Source organism: Quercus robur, chromosome 5 (genome assembly GCF_932294415.1).
Source record: "Quercus robur chromosome 5, dhQueRobu3.1, whole genome shotgun sequence".
NCBI classification, from domain to species: Eukaryota; Viridiplantae; Streptophyta; class Magnoliopsida; order Fagales; family Fagaceae; genus Quercus; species Quercus robur.
In genome coordinates this window covers 87497396-87519503 of record NC_065538.1, presented here as the reverse complement: position 1 = coordinate 87519503, position 22108 = coordinate 87497396, and the positions used below count along the sequence as shown (strand labels likewise).

The 22108-nt window shown below is 35.1% G+C and overlaps 3 protein-coding genes across 4 annotated transcripts; all 3 read left to right on the top strand.

The window, feature by feature from the left end:
- Positions 1-3450: 3450 nt before the first annotated feature.
- LOC126727607 (receptor-like protein EIX1) lies at positions 3451-10230 on the top strand. 2 transcript variants are annotated; one of them, XM_050433421.1, is made up of 2 exons: positions 3451-5991; positions 9768-10230. In XM_050433421.1, exon 1 carries the CDS (start codon positions 3717-3719, stop codon positions 4947-4949), a length of 1233 nt encoding a protein of 410 aa, XP_050289378.1. In that variant the 5' UTR covers positions 3451-3716; the 3' UTR covers positions 4950-5991; positions 9768-10230. The 2 variants fall into 2 exon arrangements, with proteins under 2 accessions (XP_050289378.1, XP_050289379.1); XM_050433422.1 differs by lacking the exon at positions 9768-10230 and adding an exon at positions 7047-7354.
- On the top strand, positions 5144-5881 carry LOC126728911 (receptor-like protein EIX2). Its single transcript, XM_050434663.1, has one exon. The coding sequence runs from the start codon at positions 5144-5146 to the stop codon at positions 5879-5881; it is 738 nt and encodes a 245-aa protein (XP_050290620.1).
- Positions 10231-17017: 6787 nt separating the features above from the next.
- Positions 17018-22108, top strand: LOC126728910 (cycloartenol synthase-like). Its single transcript, XM_050434662.1, has 8 exons — positions 17018-17161; positions 17950-18138; positions 18373-18486; positions 18676-18808; positions 18887-18996; positions 19066-19164; positions 20463-20519; positions 22058-22108. The coding sequence occupies exons 1-8, from the start codon at positions 17018-17020 to the stop codon at positions 22106-22108; spliced, it is 897 nt and encodes a 298-aa protein (XP_050290619.1).

Sequence of the window (22108 nt, the reverse complement as noted above, 5' to 3'; positions counted from 1 at the left end):
TGATGCGTCAAGAAAAACAATTTTTTATTATTCTGTTTTACACATAAGATTTTTTCATTTAAGGGATAATGTCATGGACCAAGTTGACACTACACTAAAGAATTAGGATCCAGATTGACATAATTGAAAGGTTATGAACTAAATTGAGATACGATGTAAAAAATAAAGACCAATTATATAGTTTATCCTTTTGATAATATAGACGCATATCTATGCTCACTGGTTTCGTAAGTTAGGGATTTGTCATGGATATCTAATTTACTTCATCACGATTGATAGTGATCATGGGTTAAAATCTCGATAGGAAGTCTACCTCCCTTGTTTACGCTGACAGTGACACGAGTTGATAGATAATTTTCGCATACATTGTAGCCACTCAATATTTGAAGACTTTAGATGAAATATATACATATCCTTGTGAATCTTGTGGTAATTGACTAAGGAAAAGTTTACCAAAAAAAATTGACTTAGGAGAAAGTTTTAGGGGAAATTACACTTTGCCTGTGATTTGTTTGAAAAATACTTACCTATTTGTGGTTTAAAAAAATCGGCACTTTATCTACCTGAGATAAGTTCTGTATGTTTCCCGTTACTCACCTCTCTTAAAAATAGAGGTAAATTTGTATTTTTTTTTTTCTACTCTTTTATATCTCTCTCCTTTCAAAACATAAAAAATTAAAAAATTCAAGAGAAAAAATATCTAAAAGTTAGGTTTTATAAAATTTAAGACAAGTTTCATCAGAATAAAAGTCAGCACTGCGCATAAATAGCCGGCATAATTTGATCCTGCTTGCTACTAGGAATTCACTTCTTAATGCTAATGATGCTGCTAAATGGTAGTGGAACTCAGTGCAACTCTAAAACTTGAGTTTTTTCCACAGAAATTATGCAAATGCTATCATGGGCAATCACACTTGTTACTGTACACATAATCCCCAATAAAAAGAACATCAAGTTCATCTGGTTACTAAGAGCATGGTGGCTTTGTAGCTTTTTATTGTCCATTATCTGCACAGCTTTTGATACCCATTTCAGAGTTATAAACCATGGCAAACTTGGAGTATGAGATTAATTATGCAGACTTCCTCGGCCTGCTTGCTTCTACATGCCTCTTGGTCAGTTCAATCCTAGCTTTTAAACTTCAAACGTGGTACAGTGAATTCCTTCAAAGGTTAGAGAAAAAATATTTAAAAGTTAGGTTTTAATTTTTACAAAATATAGCTTTTAGATCTTCTTTTCTCTTTATTTTTTAGTTTTTTTATATGGCATAAAAGGGTAGCAAAAATACAAATTTACTCCTGTTTTTAATGGATGTGGATAACTAGAGGTAAACAAAGCTTACTTCAGGTATGTAAAGTACCAATTTTTAAGCCACAGATAGGTAAAGCGTTTTTTAGACAAACCATGGAGTAAAATATAATTTGCCCAAGTTTTTATGAAAACTGAATCTTGTGATAATTTATTTATTGGTTGCACCAAAGAAGGTTGCCATTAATGAAACACCAGGGTGTTGAGATCATTGGTGGCCTATGGCCAGGGACAGAGGCATGGTTGGACCAAGGGGAGCAATGGCACCCCCCTAAATTTTTTTTTTTTAAATACTAGTATTATATAGGTACTAATTTTAGCAATTTTGTTCTATAAAATTACACTTTGCCCCCCTAACTATATCATTAATTCTTTTACGAGTACTGCTATAGCCACAAAATTTTTACAAACTACTGAGGTAGTAAATTCTTATTGGTTTACATCTAGGTTCATCACTTTTTAACTTACTAATAATCACTCACCACATTAGCAATTTGTAAAAAAAGTTTGTAACTCTAGCATTTTCCTCTTTTTAAAGGCCATAAAAAAAATTAAAAAAAAAAAAACTTTATCTAAAATCTAAACATGATATACAAGCCCAAAAAAAATAGCCAAACAACAAAATTACCAATAGTAAAACTAAAAACAATTAAGCTTAATCAACAATTTTACCAAAAACAAACAGCTCAATCCTTTAAAAAATTCTAAATGAAATAATTTTGTCCTTACTTTGAAGCAAGGCACACATCAAAAAAAAAAAAAAAAACCATTAGCAATTAAGTAGCAAAGCCAAAAGCCAAAAGCTCTACACGCAATCAGCCGTAAAGTCGCCCCCCATATTCCAAGTTCTAGCTCCATCTCTGCCTATGGCCCCTAATGTCAATGATGTGGGATTTGGTTTACCTTCGGTATTTTTTTAACTGAACATGTTTTTTTGTTTTAAATATACAATAACAAGTGGTAGTTGGTTTTAATCTCCACATTTTATTTAGTTAGTATATGATGTGACAGTTTTTTATTAAATTAAACAAAATGAAATTCCAGTTAAAAAAAAAAACATACTAGAAGTAAGTATACCCAATGACGTGATCAATGATGCTGGAACCCTATTTTTTGGTATAATTATTGATCTTTTTTATTCGAATAATTATTGTTCCTTTCAACAGTAATTTATTTACTTTCAGCTGGTGTAGGTTAGGATATTGTAAGCCTTAATTTACAAATAGTTTTGTAGTACAACACACTTTGGTATTTTTCATTGGAGATGTCTAGACTTTAGAGTTTAAAAATCTCTCCTTAAATTTTACTTTCAAATTTAGAAAAAAAAATTGTAAGCCTTAATTTAGTGATTGACATGGAAAAGTGGTTTCTTACGAGCTGTCACTATAATTACAACGTGGAATGCATTTATAATTTCATGAGACTGTCCAAATTTTTTGCTAATATAACAATAATATTATGAATAATATACCTTTTGCGACAATTGTCTTATGTGACAAAGTGTGATTGGTTGTCTATCACATCATATGAATCCACCATTTTTTTTCTCCATTATTTATAGTTTATTATGTAAGATAGTTATAGCAAAATGTGTGTGAAAGTGTATGGTATTAAAATTATTATTCGCAATGCTGTCTAATCAATCAAAAGCAATTTCCAACAACTTTTGACTTCTTTCTTTTTATTTATTTATTATTTGCTAATAATAATTTCTACATAATGCGTGTATAAATAATTGTGGCTCGTGGGTTGTAAGATACTCATAACATTGCACCTTTCATGTGTTGATGCTCTTATTATCTTAATCACATTCTTGATCTTCTACGTTCATCCTAATCATGGATGGAAGTTCCCTCCAACTTCTCCTCACTTTTTTACTCTTTTTGTTGTGCATGAAACCAACCCTTGGAAATTATTGGGGTGTGGGAGATGCTAACCTCGGCTGCAAAGAGCATGAGAGACAAGCACTTGTCAAGATTAAGGAAGACCTTATTGATGATTATGGTCATCTTTCTTCCTGGAGTACTAGAGTGGGGAGAGAAGATTGTTGCAAATGGAGAGGGGTCCACTGTAACAACCAAACAGGCCACGTAACCCAGCTCAATCTCAGTATCTCGGATGTGGAACCTTTGAGAGGTAAACTAAGTCCTTTCTTGAGTGAGTTGCAATATTTGACTTTTTTGAATGTGAGTTGCAATGATTTTAATCATACCCAAATCCCAAAATCCATTGCTTCTCTCTCAAACTTAAGACACCTTGACCTTTATAATGCTAATTTCGGAAGAAATATTCCTTTTCAACTTGGGAACCTTTCGAACTTGCAATACCTTGATCTTGGCCTGAATAATTTTAATAAACCTGAAAACATAGAGTGGCTCCCTCAACTTTCTTCTTTAGAATACCTTAGAATGAGTAATGTTAACCTAAGCAAAGTCAATAATTGGCTCCATGTTGTGAATAAACTGCCGTACTTGACATCCCTGTACTTGTACTCTTGTAATCTTCTGAATATTTTCTCTGTTCCCCTTGTTAATTCTTCTACTTCTTTTGATGTCCTCAATCTCTCGAATAACAATCTCACTTCTTCTTCTTCAGTACTCAAGTGGTTGTTTAACTCCAACACTAGTGTTGTAGGACTTGATTTTTCTCGTAACCCATTTCAAGGTTTAATTCCTGATGCTTTCAGCAAAATAAACTCTCTTGAACTTCTCATTCTCGATGATAATGAGTTTGAAGGAGGGATACCAAAAAGTTTCAGTGGAATGTGTAATTTGAAAACATTATCTCTATCACGTAACAATCTTAGTGAACAACTTCTAGGAATTGTTCATAACTTGACTAGGTGTGCAAACCACTCAATAGAGAAATTGTATTTAGATTACAATAACATCATGGGATCATTTCCTGATCTCACAACATTTTCATCATTGAGAGTATTATGGCTTTCTGACAATCAATTAAGTGGGACAATACCTGAAAGTTTGGGAAAACAATCCAATCTAGAGAGCTTATATATTGGTGGTAATCCATTTGAAGGTGTTATTTCTGAAGCCCACTTCTCAAAACTCACAAAATTGAAGGTATTTCAAATATATAATAGCTCTTTGGTTTTCAACTTTAGCTCTAATTGGGTTCCACCTTTTCAATTAAAGCAGCTATATTTAGTGTCTTGTCAACTAGGCTTTGGATTACCAAAATGGCTTCAAACTCAAAAAAGTTACTATTGGCTTGATCTCTCCAATTCTACGATTTTGGATTCTCTTTCCAATTCATATTGGATCTTCCCAAATAAAAAATTCTATATGAATTTGTCTAACAACCAAATTAGTGGCCATATTCCAAATTTGTCATTGGGGTCATCCTTTGGCTCTATCATTGACTTGAGTTCAAATGAACTTAAAGGCGAAATACCATCATTCGTATTTAGAGGTGTACATTTGGATCTTTCTAAAAATATGCTTTCAGAGCTAGCCTTCTCCTTATGTGCTGCCAATAATAATAGTTTAAGATTTTTAGATCTTTCCAATAACCGATTATCAGGAGAGCTTCCTGATTGTTGGATGCATTTTGAAGGACTTAAAATTCTTAAGCTCGAAAACAATAATTTTCATGGGAAAATCCAAGCTCAATGGGCTCTTTAATTGAGATTGAAACACTGGATTTAGGCAATAATAATTTTAGTGGGGAACTACCTTCATCCTTGAAAAATTGCCCAAAGTTGATATTTCTTGATCTTCGAAACAATAGCTTGTCAGGATTGATACCAATGTGGTTAGGGAGAAGCCATCCAAATTTAGTTGACCTTATCCTTAGATCCAATCACTTCTACGGAAGAATGCCTCCACATCTATGTCATCTAACACATCTTCAAATTTTGAACCTTGCTTTGAACAAAATCACAGGAAGTATACCAAAATGTCTCAACAATCTTATTTCCTTGATGGATATAAAGAATCCAAGTGTAGCCATTAACCATTCATATGAAATACTCTCTTTAAGCTATGTTGACCACACAATTTGGATGTGGAAAGGACGAGAGTATGAATATAGAAATAATCTTGTACTAGTTAAGAGCATAGATCTCTCGAGCAACAAATTAAATGGGGTTATTCCGGAAGAAATTTGGATGCTTGATGGATTGATTTCTTTGAATCTCTCAAATAACTTGTTGACTGGAAAAATCACTTCAGATATTGGTCTATCACACTCATTAGAAGTCTTGGATTTATCTGATAACGAGCTGTGCGGTGAAATTCCTTCAACCCTTTCTCTTATTGATCGTCTGAATTTCTTGAACTTGAGAAACAATAATTTGTCAGGCAGAATCCCAACAGGCACTCAACTCAGTACCTTTAATGCCTCTGCATATGAAGGGAACCCAAATCTTTGTGGATTCCCACTTCTAAAGAATTGTTTGGGTGAAGAAACAGCTCAAAATCCAACCGTAAATAGAAGCAATGGAGATACTAGCATGCAAGGTGACGAAGATGGGTTTATAACCCTAGGGTTTTATGTTAGTGCAGCCATTGGATTTGTCGTCGGTTTTGGGGGAGTTTTTGGCACATTCTACTAAACAAGTCATGGCGATCTCATTTCAAGTTCTTGAACAATTTCAAAGATTAGCTATATGTGAATGGAGTAGTGAATACGGCTAGATTGCAGAGGCAACTTCAAAGCTAATTGGTAATAATATTTTCTTTATATAAAAGGCTGTCATTGTTTGTGCCCATATTTATTTTTCATATCTTTGAAGGATACCATGGAATTTCTACATAAAATTAGTGAATTTCTACATAAAAAGGCTGTCAATATTCGACACTAAAGTTAGGTTTTTTTTTTTTTTTTTTTTTTTTTTTTTTTGAGAATGAGTTGTTTTGTTGTTCTTAGTATGCTATCATTTATTTTAGACCCCCACCCAAAAAAGAAAAATAAAATAAAATAAACCCTCACATGGTAGTTTTGCCCCTGATTTTAATGAGGAAATACAAAAAAACCATAACCTTCCATAGCATAAAATTTTTTTACTTAAAAAAATAAAAATGATTTTTTTTCACAAAAAAAGAAAATTTTACGATCTAAAAGAAATAATTTGGGGAATTTACAAATAATTATTATACAATATGCTCCAACTTTTTTTCATTCGATAAAGAAAAGTCATAGTTAATGAAAGTTGTGTGCCTTTTACTATTTGAAAAACCATAGAAGACGACTTATAAGAAAAAATGATTATCTTCTCAAAGCATTAAATATATGTTCCAAAGAGTATCTTATGACAAAAACTATACATGAAAACTATATATTCAAAATCAAATCCCCTCCCAAAATTATTAAATTTTTAATAAAAAAAAATCACAGCAGATCACCCTAAGTTCCTAACCACTGTAGCAAAAGTTGTGAAAGTGATTGTGTCATAAGCCTTCTAGTTTCATAAAAGATCATGCTTGCTCAAAAATAAAAAATAAAATAAAAGATTTTGCTAACGCAACAAATATTGTCATTCTTTAATATTTTATAGAATTTTATTCTTTCAATATTGACTATTCGTTATGCAAGCAGGTTATTTATTTATTTTTGTTTAAAATAAGTTCTACACTAAATTTATCTTTCATTCCAATATCTTAAAAAAGTATTATCCTTCCTCAAACAAATTACTTTCTTTAGTTCCTTTTTTTTTTTTTTTTTTTTAAATTTCTGTCCAGTTTGATATCGCCATCTTAATCATTTTGTTTTCACACCAGGTGTTGCTGTGTAAGCCTCGGACTCAGAATAAATTTCTCTAGGAGATATATCATATATGTAATGTATGGGTGTTTGTGTACGGTATGTCGGTATGTGAGTAAGATTTGGTGCATGTGCTTTTCAAAACATTTACAGTGTGATTAGGTTTGTGCTTCAAGAATTAATATTTGTTGAGGTTGATAATTTGATATGTATTTTAATCTCAACCAGCAAAGTGGCTGTAGAGTGTAGACTTGTTTACCCTAAAATAATTAGTTTTGCATGTGCAATGATAATTGATGAAGTGGTAACATTATTTTTCTTTAAATCGCTTACAAATTACATCAATTAATGATTGACAATTTTTTTTTCCCAATTAACAGTTCTGAGAAATAAAGATAAATGAAAGATATTCTGTCAAATTAAAATTATGTAAACTCCCAAAACCTTTCGATGGTGTTCAATAAAATTATTTTCTTAAAAAAAGAAAAGAAAGAAAAAGATAAAATAAAACAGTTAGCATTGGTGTGGTTACTATGGACTTCCATCTGGGTTTTTAATATTGGGCTTAATGTAATGTGAGTTTAGGTTTGGGGCTTTTAATTTTTAAGTGGGTTTGAACTTTGGGTTTCTACTAGCTTAGCTTGGACTTGGAGCTTACTTGGGCTTTTAATTGGTATTGGGGTGTTATTCTATGTGATGTTAGAAATGAGTTTTTTTTTTTTTTTTTAATTGAAAGTTTTGTGGCTACCATGTTTGGGTGAGTAGAAATTTGACACAGTATATGTAGTTTGTAGAGTGTCCAATGCCCTTTTCTCTCTATTTAAAATAGAGGCCGTGGATTCTCTTGTGGCTTTGAGAACTTTAATTTGTAGAATTAAATGATGATTTTAATCTTAAATAAGACTCGAAAAAAAAATCCTGAAACAAAAAATTAGAGAAAACTGTGACAATTTTGTGATTAGAATTTGATTTTTTTTTTCTTTATATACGAATTACTTATGATTATGATATTCATTTCTTGGTAATTGTTGTTTATTATCTGTAGATAGTGTTCTTGTCTCAAATATCTTATGTAAACTTTTTCAAAAAAAAAAAAAAAAAAAAAATCCTTATGTAAAGACAAAATACTTTACCAATTTCTTCTTTTTATCCGCGTCTTATCCACACAAAAAAATTATAAAACAATAAACCACTATACGCATATATTATTCTGAGAAAGGACACGACAAAAAAGATAAAACTATTTTTTTGGGGTGGGGTGGGGGAAGGGAAAGGACAACTATGTATATAAGATCTGCACGTAATTGAAATCTCTCAATATATAATAAATTAATAATATTGTTTTTAAAATTTACTATTTCATAATATTTTTATAATACTTTTAAAAGAAATATTATAATACTTTTATAATAAATAATTTGTAATAAGTTGTTATTAATTTTAATTTAAATACAAAAGTTTAATTGCTTTTTTATCTATACCAATAATAACTACAAATATATTTTTTTTGGAGAAAAGAAAAGACAAAAAAGAAAAATTATTTAAAAAAAAAAAAAGGAAAGCTAGGGATATAAATTCTGCACGTAATAGATGTCTATGTAAACAATAACATATAATATTTTCATAATATATTTACAATAAAAAATAAGTGATAAATTCTTTAAAAAAAAAATAGTAAATTCAAGTTTTTATGAGTTTTAATTTAAATTATTTTTTTCCTTTTAGAATTACGGTTTGTTATAACATTTTTTATATCGTTTTTGCGTGCAACTGTTGAAAGTGTAAGAAGCGAGGGAAAACAAGCTGTCCTGTCTGGTGTCCACTCTGCGGTCTCCATTGTCTACCTCTTCTCTCTCTCTCTCTCTCTCTCTCTCTCAAAGTTATCTCATTCGATCCACTGAAAAGCTAAAGCAAATTCAAAGCAACTGTGGAATGTGAAAGCTCAAGACGGGTGCAGAGACAGTCAGAGAAGAACATAACAATGATGATGAAAGTGGTGGCAGTACTGGCAGTGAAACGTGGCTGAGAACTTTGAACGGTCACTTGGGACGTCAAGTTTGGGAGTTCCACCCAGAACTAGGCACCCCAGAAGAGCTTCAGTAGATCGAAGATGCTCAACGTGGCTTCTCCGATCGGCGGTTCGAGAAACGCCACAGCTCTGACCTTCTCATGCGCATTCAGGTCTGGTCCCATGTACCCACTATCCTAAATCTGTTCAATTTTCTTTCTTTCTTGCTTGTTTTAGTTCTTTGTTGAGTATGGTGAAATGGGTTGTTTTCACTTTTGTTTGTTGACTTATTTGTTAGTGGCATTTCTCAATTTTGTTGAATCTAATGGTTATATGAAGTTTTGGTTTTTCTGTTAGGATTTGGATGAATTGGGGTGTTTTTGTATTTATGTATATAGGGATAATTCAGTTGATATCATGATATGGGGTCTGTGATTACCAAAAAAAGAGTTGGGTTTTCACTTTTTCTTTGTTTTTTTTTTGGTTGGTTAACTTTTTTGTTTGTGGCATTTCTCAATTTTGATTGAATCTAATGGTTATATGAAGCTTTAGTTTTCTGTTATATTTGGATGAATTGGAGTGTGTTTGTATTTATGTAAGTGTTGACAATTGAATCGAGATCATGATGTGGTGTCTGTGATTATCATATTCTAACCACCAGTTGTGAAGTGGGGTTTTCACATTTTGGATGGAATTTAAAGGCCATTGCTTCCTGGATTTTGCATTGTAGAATTCAAGAGAATACTTCCATTCCAAGCGCAAAAAGATAAGGAGATAAGGTATCACCTTCTCTAAGTTCCTTACCTCCTTGGATAGAATTGTATCAACTTAAGGGCCAAAGTCTCTGGTGTTTTAAGATCCCTTAAGATTGTTCATGGGGGTGGTGGAAAATTCTAAAACTCAAGAGACTTATTCAGGCCTCATCTCAAGTTCCTAGTGGGGCCTGGTACTGAAATCTACTTGTGGTATGACAATTGGCACCCTGAAGGGCCTTTAATCCAGAAATTTGGTCATTGAGTAATTTATGATTCCCACATTAATTGAAGCTAATGGTTGTATATACTTTTAAATTTCAATTCAGATTTAGATGGATTGGGTGTGTTTGTATATGTGTATATACTGAGAAATTGAGAATTGAATTGGGATCATATTCTTCTTCTGTTTGATAACTGTTAATGTATATTATGTTAATGGGCTTTAGGTCCAGTTAGGTTACTTGTATAGTACACTTTACTTGTACCACACACATATGCCTCCTATATAAAGGCACTGATGTATATTCTTTTATTCAAGAAATACAATACAATCATTCTGTATTTCTAACATGGTATTAGAGTCACTGCTCTGACCTTTTCTTAGCAGTCTTGTCTTCATTAGTGTGGCTTTCTTTTTAACAACGCTTCCGCCATCACACTGCCGCCGCAGCCTCTCGCCGTTGAACCTCCGACGTCATCCAGCCGTCGTCCTTGGGTTCCGGACCTGCAGCAGCCGTTGTTAAGGAGTTTCACACTGCACAGACAACTGCTCTTTGCATCGCCGCTGCAATTATTGCTCCGATTACGTTTTTGAAGGCACCACTGAGATCGTCCAGCGCCGATCTACACACTCGTGGAAGCCTCGTCGCCATCGGAGACTGCACGCGCTCCCACGCGCCGTTCAAAGTTACTGTTCCGCCGATCACGCGCCACAGCTTCGTTTCACGCGCCGTCACGCGCCTCACGTGCATCAACAGCCTCGCTGACGTCATTGCTAACGTCAGCCCTAACAGCTTGCTGACGTCACTGTTTGCGTCATCCGCTGACGCCACCTTCTGAATCTGGATTTTACTGTTGACTTTGACTGGCCGTTGACCGTTGACCGTTGACTTTTTTGGGGTTGACTTTTTCAGTCCAAGTTCTCCTTACCCATTTTTTCGCGTAGATTTCATTTTTGCTGTCTGTTTTTGCATATTGTGTCTCTAAATGGATAAAAAGGATATTTTTGTTCCTCGCCCCATCAATACTGTATTGGAGGGGAATAAAAATTACTTATCTTGGTCTCAAGTTATGCGCAGTTTTCTTAAGGGTCGCATGCTCTGGCATTATTGTACTGGTGCAATGACTATTCCTGTCAAGGGAGCAAGTGAAGAAGATGCTGTTTTTATTGGTCGCATGATTGAATGGGATAGTCATAACCACATGATCCTCACATGGATTCGGAACACTTCCATTCCCTCTATTTCCAATCTGTTGGGCAGCTTTGATGATGCAAAATCTGCATGGGATATGTTGGCCAAAAGGTACTCCACTACTCATGGATCCATGAAATATCAGTTAGTGGTTGAATTGCATCAACTCAGGCAAGAACCAGGGCAATCCATCAATGACTATTATGATCAGCTTCGCTACATTTGGGACCAAATTGACCTTTCTGATCCAACTTGGGCATGCTCAAAGGATGCTCAGCAATATGCTTCCATCAGAGATGAATTTCGCCTCTATGAATTCCTGATGTCACTTCACAAGGACTTTGAGCCCATTCGAGGTCAGCTTCTAAATCACAGTCCTGCTCCCTCTCTTGATACTGTTGTGAATGAGTTAGTTAGAGAAGAAGTTCGTCTTGCAACCCTTCAAGCCCAGAATAAGCTCAATGTTTTGGCTATTACTCCATCTACTCCACTCATAGAGCAACCTCAGCAATCAAGTGATTCCTCTGGCTCTAACAATCGTCGCAAGCAGACCAACAAAAAAGTCTGCAACTATTGCAAGCGTTCTAGCCACACCATTGAGACTTGTTACCGTCGCAACAAATCTACTGCTGTTGTTGCTAATACTGAGCCTACTCCGCCAATGGCTTCCACCTCAGCTGAGTCCCAGTCTTCTAGATCCACTATCAACCTCTCCCCCACTGAACTACAGGAGATCATAGCTCAGGCTGTTCGTATGGCTGGTAATGCATCTCTTTCCACTGCCCTATCTATTCTAACCGGTAAGTCTCAAACTTGGCTTTTTGATTCTGCCTGCTGCAATCACATGACACCTCACTCGTCCTTATTCTCCAAACTTGACCCTGCACCACATCCTCTAAATATTCATATAGCTGATGGTTCCACCATGCATGGAAATAGTTTAGGTTTTGTTTCAACCTCTAACCTTTCTGTTCCTGGAGTCTTCCATGTACCTGACCTATCCTATAATTTATGCTCTGTGGGACAATTAGCTGAATTAGGTTATCGCCTTATTTTTTACTATTCTGGGTGTATTGTGCAGGATCCAAGGACAAGGCAGGAGCTTGGGACCGGTCCTAGAGTTGGGCGTATGTTTCCCGTAGACAATCTTCATCTTCCACCTGTTGCTCCTGTTTCTGTTGCTGCTGCAGCTGCTGCAGTTTCTTCCCTACCTTCTCTTGCACTTTGGCATTCTCGTCTTGGTCATGCACCATCTTCTCGGGTACAACAATTAGCGTCTAGGGGTCTGTTGGATTCTGTGTCTAAAGACAATTTTAATTGTACTTCATGTCAGTTAGGAAAACAGCCAGCTTTGCCTTTTAATAACAGTGAATCCATTTCTAATAGTATTTTTGAGTTAATTCATTCTGATGTTTGGGGACCTTCTCCTGTTGCTAGTATTGGTGGATCTCGATATTTTGTTGTTTTTATTGATGATTATTCTCGTTATAGTTGGATTTTTCCTATGAAATCTCGTTCTGAAATTTTACCAATATATAGCAATTTTGCAAAAATGGTTGAAACACAATTCTCTAAACGTATCAAAACTTTTCGATCTGACAATGCTCTTGAATATACTCAATATGCGTTTCAAGCTCTATTACATTCCTATGGCACTGTACATCATCTAACTTGTCCAGGTACCTCTCAGCAAAATGGTCGAGCCGAAAGAAAACTTCGTCATATTCTTGATACTGTTCGTACTCTTCTTCTTTCTGCCAAAGTTCCTGCCCCATTTTGGGGTGAAGCTGCTCTTCATGCTGTTCATGCAATTAATCGCATTCCAAATGCTGTCATCCATAATCAAACTCCGTATGAGCGTCTTTTTGGGTCACCCCCTGACTATCATCACCTTCGCTCATTTGGATCTGCTTGTTTTGTTCTTCTTCAGCCTCATGAGCACAACAAACTTGAGCCTCAATCTAGACTTTGTTGTTTCCTTGGTTATGGCGAAACTCAAAAGGGGTATAGGTGTTATGATCCTGTCTCTCATCGTCTTCGTGTTTCTCGTAATGTTGTCTTTTGGGAACACCGATTGTTTGTTGAACTCTCTCACTTTCGTTCTTCCTTGACTAACTCCTCTGTTTTAGAAATCTTTCCAGATGAGTCTCTTGTTCCTTCTACAAATACTTTTGATCCTTCTTTGGACTTCTCTCCAGATATTTTTGATGCTTCTCCTAGACAGGATGAAGATGAACAGGTTGATGACGAGCTACCCCACCTTGAGCCTGGGTCCCCTGCTCCTGCTCTGCCTGAAGATCCTCCACAAGACATTCCACCTCGCCACTCAACCCGGGTAAGATCCATTCCTCCACATTTACTTGACTATCATTGTTACACTGCCCTTGCTACACTTCACGAGCCTCAAACCTATCGTGAGGCCTCTACTGACCCTTTATGGCAGATTGCAATGAAAGAGGAACTTGATGCATTAACCAAAAATCATACTTGGGATCTGGTTACTCTTCCTCCTGGACAGTCTGTGGTTGGTTGTAAGTGGATCTATAAGATCAAGACTCGCTCTGATGGATCCGTTGAGCGCTACAAGACTCGTCTTGTTGCCAAAGGTTTTACACAGGAGTATGAGATTGATTATGAAGAGACTTTTGCTCCAGTTGCTCGTATCTCATCTGTTCGTGCTCTCTTAGCTGTTGCTGCTGCTAGTATATGCAACCTCCTCCTGGTCTCTCTGTTGAATCAAACAAGATTTGTCATCTTCGACGTGCACTTTATGGTCTTAAACAAGCCCCACGAGCTTGGTTTGTCAAGTTCAGCTCCACTATCTTTCGCTTGGGTTACACTACCAGTCCGTATGATTCTGCATTATTTCTTCGTCGTACTGATAAAGGTACTATTTTGCTTCTTCTATATGTGGATGATATGATCATAACTGGTAATGACCTCAGTGGCATTCAAGAACTCAAGAATTTTCTCAGTTAGCAGTTTGAGATGAAAGATCTTGGACATCTCAGCTATTTCTTGGGTCTTGAAATTACTCATTCCACAGATGGTCTTTATATTACTCAAGCTAAGTATGCTTCTGACCTGTTGTCTCAAGCTGGACTCACTGACAGCAAGACTGTTGACACTCCAGTTGAACTTAATGCGCATCTGACACCCTCGGGGGGAAAACCATTGTCTAGTCCTTCTCTTTACAGACGATTGGTTGGCAGCTTAGTTTATCTCACAATTACTCGTCCAGACATCTCCTATGCTGTTCATCAGGTGAGCCAGTATTTGTCTGCTCCACGATCAACTCACTATGCTGCTGTTTTGCGCATTCTTCGATACCTGAAGGGTACCCTTTTTCATGGCCTTTTCTACTCAGCTCAGTCTCCTCTTGTACTCCGTGCATTCTCTGATGCTGATTGGGCAGGAGATCCTACTGATCGCAGGTCCACTACAGGTTATTGCTTTCTCCTTGGTTCTTCTTTGATTTCTTGGCGAAGTAAGAAACAAACTTTTGTGGCCCGCTCTAATACTGAAGCAGAATATCGTGCCCTTGCTGATATCACATCTGAGCTCCTTTGGCTACGATGGCTTCTTAAGGATTTGGGTGTGTCCACCTCCTCTGCTACTCCCCTTTATTGTGACAACCAGAGTGCAATTCATATTGCTCACAATGATGTCTTTCATGAACGGACTAAACACATCGAGATTGATTGTCATTTTATCCGTTATCATCTTGTCCATGGTGCTCTTAAGCTCTTCTCCGTCTCCTCCAAAGATCAACTTGCAGATATCTTCACCAAGTCACTTCCTAAGAGACGCACTCGTGATTTAGTTGACAACCTCAAGTTGGTCTCACATCCACCTTGAGTTTGAGGGGGGCTGTTAATGTATATTATGTTAATGGGCTTTAGGCCCAGTTAGGTTACTTGTATAGTACACTTTACTTGTACCACACACATATGCCTCCTATATAAAGGCACTGATGTATATTCTTTTATTCAAGAAATACAATACAATCATTCTGTATTTCTAACAATAACAATTGTAAATCTTAGTTGATTCTATTATATATTAAGTGGGTCTGTAATCATCAAGAAAAAGAAATTAGATGGTGTATGAAATGAGTTTTAGTATTTAAATTTTTTGTTAGTGGCATTTATCAATTTTCTGGAAACTAATATTTAAGAAAGGATATGCAATTTTATTTTATTTTATTTTAATCAGAATTTAGATGCACTGGGTATGTTTGTCTTAATGTATATACTGTAAATTAAATTGAGGTCATATTATTCTTAGGCAATTACTTTTGGCTGGGAACATATTGAAATTTGTAGTTGACTTGGTTTTTTCTATTTTGCTTTCTGTACTAATTGATTCACAGTATGTTGCTTTACTTTTTCCTCTCAAATTTAGTTTGCAAAGGAGAATCCATCTTTTTCTACTGTACCACAAATCAAAGTACAAGATACAGAAGAAATCACAAAGGAGGCGGTAACAATCACATTACAAAGGGCCATCAATTTCTACTCAACAATTCAGGCACATGATGGTCACGGCTGGGGGATTATGGGGGTCCCATGTTTCTAATTCCTGGTTTGGTAAGGATGAAACCTACAAAACAGAATTTTTTCCATAAGAAGGGGGAAAAAGTAGGCGATCCCATAATTTTGTGTAGAAAAAGTGGACTAATCTATGTATTGTGGTTGAATTTGAAAGCACACAGTTTCATGTTATAAGATTAGCATATTTGATTTGAAAATTTGTTGGATTCGCAAAATGAACTGGAAGAGGTCTTGTAAGGCTTAGCAAGGAATGGGAAAAAAAAAAAAAAAAAACACAGAAGAAAAATGAAGTTCTTTCACTTCTTGAATTTTTCCTCTAAAGTTATCTTGAGCTGACCAGAAGTGTGATCCTTCTTATAAAATGCAATAGGTGATTACTCTTTCAATTACTGGAGCACTCAATGCCGTCTTATCAAAAGAACATATATGTGAGATCTGCAGATATCTGTACAATCATCAGGCAAGAATATTTTCTTGCAACATAGAAAGTTTTATATATAATGCTCCTTTTCCACTTTGAATTTCACTTTTAGTCACATTGTTAATAAAGGGATAACTGCCTTACTAATAAATTTTTTTTTTTTTTTGTCTTCAATTTTGTGGAAACCTTTTTAATGATTTTATTCCTCATACTCTGGTAAATTGCTTATATGATTGATGAAATCGTTATGAATTAAACTCAATAGAGCTTTGTTCTAAACTTCTAATTACTTTGGGTGTGGTAGTATTAATATTGTTGATGAAAAAAAGAACTTGAAATGGTGACTTTTCTAATTGCAGAATAAAGATGGGGGGTTGGGGTCTACATATTGAGCGCCCAAGCACCATGTTTGGTACTGCACTAAATTATGTTACTTTGAGATTGCTTGGTGAAGGAGCTGAGGATGGATTAGAGGCAATGGAACAAGCACGGAAATGGATCTTGGATCATGGTGGTGCCACTGCAATCACTTCATGGGGGAAAATGTGGCTTTCAGTATGAACTCAGTGTTAATTTTTGTAAGAAATTGCCAAAGAAGTTAATACCTTGAAAATATCAACTGACTTGTGGTTGATTTTCTCTGGTTTCAGGTACTTGGAGTGTATGAATGGTCTGGGAATAATCTGCATATTCTCTGTTAAAATTTGTGAGGAAGAACTTTGATTCATGAGTGTCAACTGAGTGGGTTGCTAATTGCAGTAGAATGGCTTTTTCATCAGTTTCTTGGTTTTGAATTTCCATGTTTTCTGTTAATAGGAAGGATGTGGTGTCATTGCCGAATGGTGTATTTGCCCATGTCTTATTTATATGGGAAAAGATTTGTCGGTCCTATCACGTCCACAATCCGATCTTTGAGAAAGGAGCTTTATATGGTTCCCTATCATGAGATAGATTGGAATGAGGCTCGCAATCTTTGTGCGAAGGTAGGTAAAAATTATACCTTTTCTTCTCCTTTTAAGTTTTCTACATTTAAATTTTACCCTTCCACACTATAATATTTTTTATTCTCTTTTCGAGCTCTTGCTGTTGCACAGAAAAATAATTCAAATACTAGGTTTCAAAGATACTTCAAAATAGCTGCTGAATCGGATTAATTGATATTGTATAAGTAATAATGATTGCGTCAAGATTTAGAATTGTAATAAGATATTAATCAATACTGCAGAGTTTGGTCAGGCTCCTAGAGGGTCAACTTCAAACCCATTTTTGTCCCAAACCCAAATTGTATCATGATTTCCTATTCAAAACCATTATCCATAGTATCAAAAAATGTGGAGTTCATAAACAAAAAATGTCACATCAATTACAGATATGTATCAAAACCCTATGGTGCCCAGAGTATCATTATTGCTTACTACAATTTGCTAGCTTTTTAGCACTTTCCAACACCATCAAGGTTTTACTTTTATTTTTAATTAAAAAAAATAAAATCATATCTTAGGTTTGTTGTCTATTGAATATAAGCTAACTTATTTTTTGGGGCTATGTGAATGTAAGCTAACTGTATAACTATTGCTCTTAAGTTTTAATAACATACCCTCTGAATTGGTCTGAAAAAAACAACTGAATTAGACAATGAGCTAATTTGAGTTCATAGATACATTAATATGCAATAGAACATCCGATTCAAAATAAGATTTAACATGCAACTTCTGTCATGTTTCACTGTCTCTATTGATGCTTACATGGGTTGCTTTACAAATATTGTTAGGAAGATCTATACTACCCCCATCCACTTGTTCAGGATATCCTCTGGGGATCTCTATACTATGCCTATGAACCTGTTTTTATGCGTTGGCCTGCAAAAAGATTGAGGGAGAAGGCTCTACAAACTGTAATGCAGCATATCCACTATGAAGATGAAAATACTCGGTATATATGCATTGGGCCTGTCAATAAGGTAATTTTTTTTTTTTTTTTAAGATGTGAGTGAGAACTAGAGAGCAAAGTTTGACACTGGAAAATTTTAATTTGAAGCTATGAGGAAAAATGGTTGATAGTCATTCAAACATAATATCAATTGAAGAGTTAGATTAATTAGCTTCTTTAGCTCTACATCTTTACTCAATGGCACTCACTGTACTTGTTGGTAGTTCCATTGAGCTATTGGCCTTGTATTTTGTGGATGATGCAGGTGTTGAATGTGCTTTGTTGTTGGGTGGAGGATCCAAACTCAGAGGCATTCAAATTACATCTTCCAAGAATCTTTGATTATTTGTGGATTGCTGAAGATGGCATGAAAATGCAGGTTCATACATTTACTGTTAAACAGTTTTTAACTGACTTAACAAGCATCTCTCTCTCTCTCTCTCTCTGTGGAGGGAAGCCCTTTGTATTTTTTTAATTGTTCAATGAAGTATATAGAGCCCATGATTGTGTTTCACTACCTCAAATATTGAGAATTGTACATTGTGTGTTTGTATTAATTTTGATGTAGGGTTATAATGGGAGTCAATCATGGGATACTTCTTTTGCTATTCAAGCGATTATATCAACTAACATTGCTGAAGAATATGGAACAACTTTAAGAAAAGCACATGACTACATAAAGGATTCGCAGGTTCTCCTTTGCAGAATTTTATTATTATTATTTTATCTTAAAATTATTCTTTTCATATTTTCATGACCAATTGTGGTTTGCTTTGAAGGTCCTGGAGATCTTAATTTTTGGTATTGTCACATTTCAAAAGGTGCTTGGCCATTCTCAACTGCAGATCATGGATGGCCTATTTCTGATTGCACTGCAGAAGGATTGAAGGTAAAGTTAGAACAAACAGTTCCATACTATATAATGGAAAAAATTTCTGATATCTATTTCTTTGTGCAGGCTGTTTTATTACTATCAACATTCCCATCAGAAACAGTTGGGAAGTCATTAGATGTGAAGCGGTTATATGATGCTGTAAATGTTCTCCTTTCCTTACAGGTAATTGTTAGATATGTTGCATTTTTAGAAGCTCAAAGTTGGAAGCTGACATAGCAAGTTTTAAAAAAAATGTTAACAGATTCTAATATGATAGGTGTTGTATGGGTATAGGTTCTGTGGTGTGTGTAAGGCTGTGCTCAGAGGCTGGGCTGTGCTGCGCTGAGCTGGAGGCAGTTAAAGGCAGAGCTAAGTTGGAGTTAGCTGAGCTGGAGGCATTTAAAGGCAGAGCTGAGTTGGAGTTTGTTAGGTAGTTATGGCTGAGCTGAGTTGTTATGCAGTTAGTTAGTGGATGAATCAGATTGTATAAATAGATTAGGGAATGAATTGTAAGGGACATGTGAAATGTATAAACTTGTTCTTCTTTTCCCTTGTTCTTCCTTATCTCTTTTTCTTCTTCTTTCGTTTAGCTCTGTTCTTTAAGTCTTGGAGGCCTAGTTTCCCTCGAAGAAACTACCAAAGTGTTCTTGATTTCCATCATATTAGCAGGATCTTATCATAGTAATTGACTTGTTTAACTCAAGGCTTTGTTCATCTGGGTAGAAGTGACTAGAGTAATTTATAATATGTACATTTCCCTCACTGATGGCAACTAATTGTGCCTTCAGCTTGGGCTTGCTTAAATATTGTATTTAAAGAATATAGGTGTTGGCAGTACTGAACTCTTAACATCCAAGGATTTATCATTGATTCACAAATGATGAAAATATTAACCTGAACGTTTATTGTCTGATTTTCTCTGAAAAATGTAGACATTACTCTGAAGTTCATAATTCTCATACCTCTGGTTGTTCTTTTTTATTCGGATTGATATCTTCAGAAGATAATAGTGGAAGAGGAAAAGAAATTCCTCCAACAAAGGATGTAGTTTGTCTACTCTATAGTTTTTCTTACGTATATCTTATGTATATCTTAAAAAGTCTTGGTTGATTGGATTAGATGATATGCAGAGTATTAAATTTGGTTATAAGCATGTTGGGTTTTTTTTTTTGTTTTTTTGTTTTTTGTTTTTAATGTTTTATTACTCTTTCCAGAATCATACATCTGAAGTTGTGAAGTAAACATAGAATAGAATGTGGCACTTTGAAGCTTTGAAGTTTTATGTAATTCTTAAAAGAAAGAGTTCTGTATACAAACATTTCTGCATGATATGTGCACCTGCCTTTATTGTTCTTCCATTTTGTTGTGATATTATTTTTTTGATTAGTTTGCTTGTCTCTGGTATTGTTAGCAGATTAGTTTTGCAATTCAGTAGCTGGTGAGTTATAAACATTCTAATGGATGTTCTTAGATCACTGCAGAATACTGATGGTGGCTTTGCAACTTATGAATTAACTAGATCCTACCAGTGGTTGGAGGTAACTATTATAACTTCTTAAGGCTTCTTTCTTTTACTTTTACCTTTATTTTTAAATAATTCTTCTTACCATGAATTTTCTATGTCTTGAAAGTTTGAATTATTGCCAAGTATCCCCTTATTAAGAGCTTCATGACTAAGCTGGCCCTGTTCTCCCAGTGATATTTGAACTCAAATACAATGAATGTTTAGGGCCTTTAGGCTTGGCCTTCACTTAGAAAAAAATTATAAATTACTTGTGAATTGTTTTTCCTCGTTTATGTTCTTAGATATATATTATATAACTCAGCCCTAGAATCTTTTGTGACTTTTGGCTGCACCAATATTGTGATTCATACTAATCCATTGGAGGAAAACCATCAGTGTTTGAAATGACACTTTAGAAGCTATTCCACCTTGAATTTCATTGTATGGAAACCCCTTGAATTGAGATGGCTAAAATACATTAGGGATTTTTAGTTCAGAAAAATAACCTTGATTCACAAACTTTAAAAAAGCTGAATTTTCACTGAGATGAGATACTGGCATCCTAACAGTCTACCAATGATACTTGTTTCCAGAGTGAAAGACTGTCTTACATGTCATGGGACTCAGCTCATGGCTCCTATGTTAGCTCTGGTTGGTAATCACTGATTGCCCAGATGACTTCCTATATAGATGTGTGTGTGGGTGTGTGTTTTGCGTAGTCTATACTTTCCTACGTTGATTGAGAATTATATGACATTGATTAGGGATTGTAGGGAATTGAGGTCAATGAGCGCTCTAATGATACCATATCCCCCCATAAGAAATGGTGGAGGGTAACAACGTAGGTTTAAAACTCACTGGGTGTTTGTGTAGACTTATCAATCTAAAAAAAAGATTGTAGGAAGTTGATATAGAGCAATGATGTTTTGACCTGGGAAATTTAGGATCAATGTGATGATTAACTCTATTTAAGTTTCTTTTTTGATTGTTAAGTTTGCATGTGCACTTAAGTGGGTTTTAAAACTATGGCCTTACCCTTTGCCCTTTCTTACGGGGAAGGAGGTGCCTTTTGAGCTAGAGCTCATTGGCAACTCCATATCAATTTCTAATGATTTTATGGTTGTATTTAATTATGATTTGATGAGCTCTTTTTAGATATAGGGAATGTGGTAAAGAAATCATATCTGTTAGTAATTTATCCACACATGGCAGGTGTTTCTAACCCTTGAAATTATGGTTGAGTCACGCATTTTTATAGGGCAGTCAGTTGGAAATTCACTAGAAATTAAAATCTAGCTCTTTGTAATCCATATTCATGTGTTTTTCCCTCTTCTTTGCCTTTCTTCGGGGTTGAATGGGGGATAAGGAGATGATGTGTGAAATGAAGATACTTTACTATGCCAATCTTGCTTTTAAGTGGTGGCTTTGCAACAGTGGTTGAGTTATGTAATCCAAAACTTCATGTTCTTATCTTGTAATTGGCTGTATAGTTCATTTTATCCTATGCTGCAAGTTTATTGGAATGATGCTGAGATTATATTTGCAATGTCTGTTGTCTCCATCAATTTTCAGTTAATCAATCCTGCTGAAACCTTTGGTGATATTGTGATTGATTATCTGTAA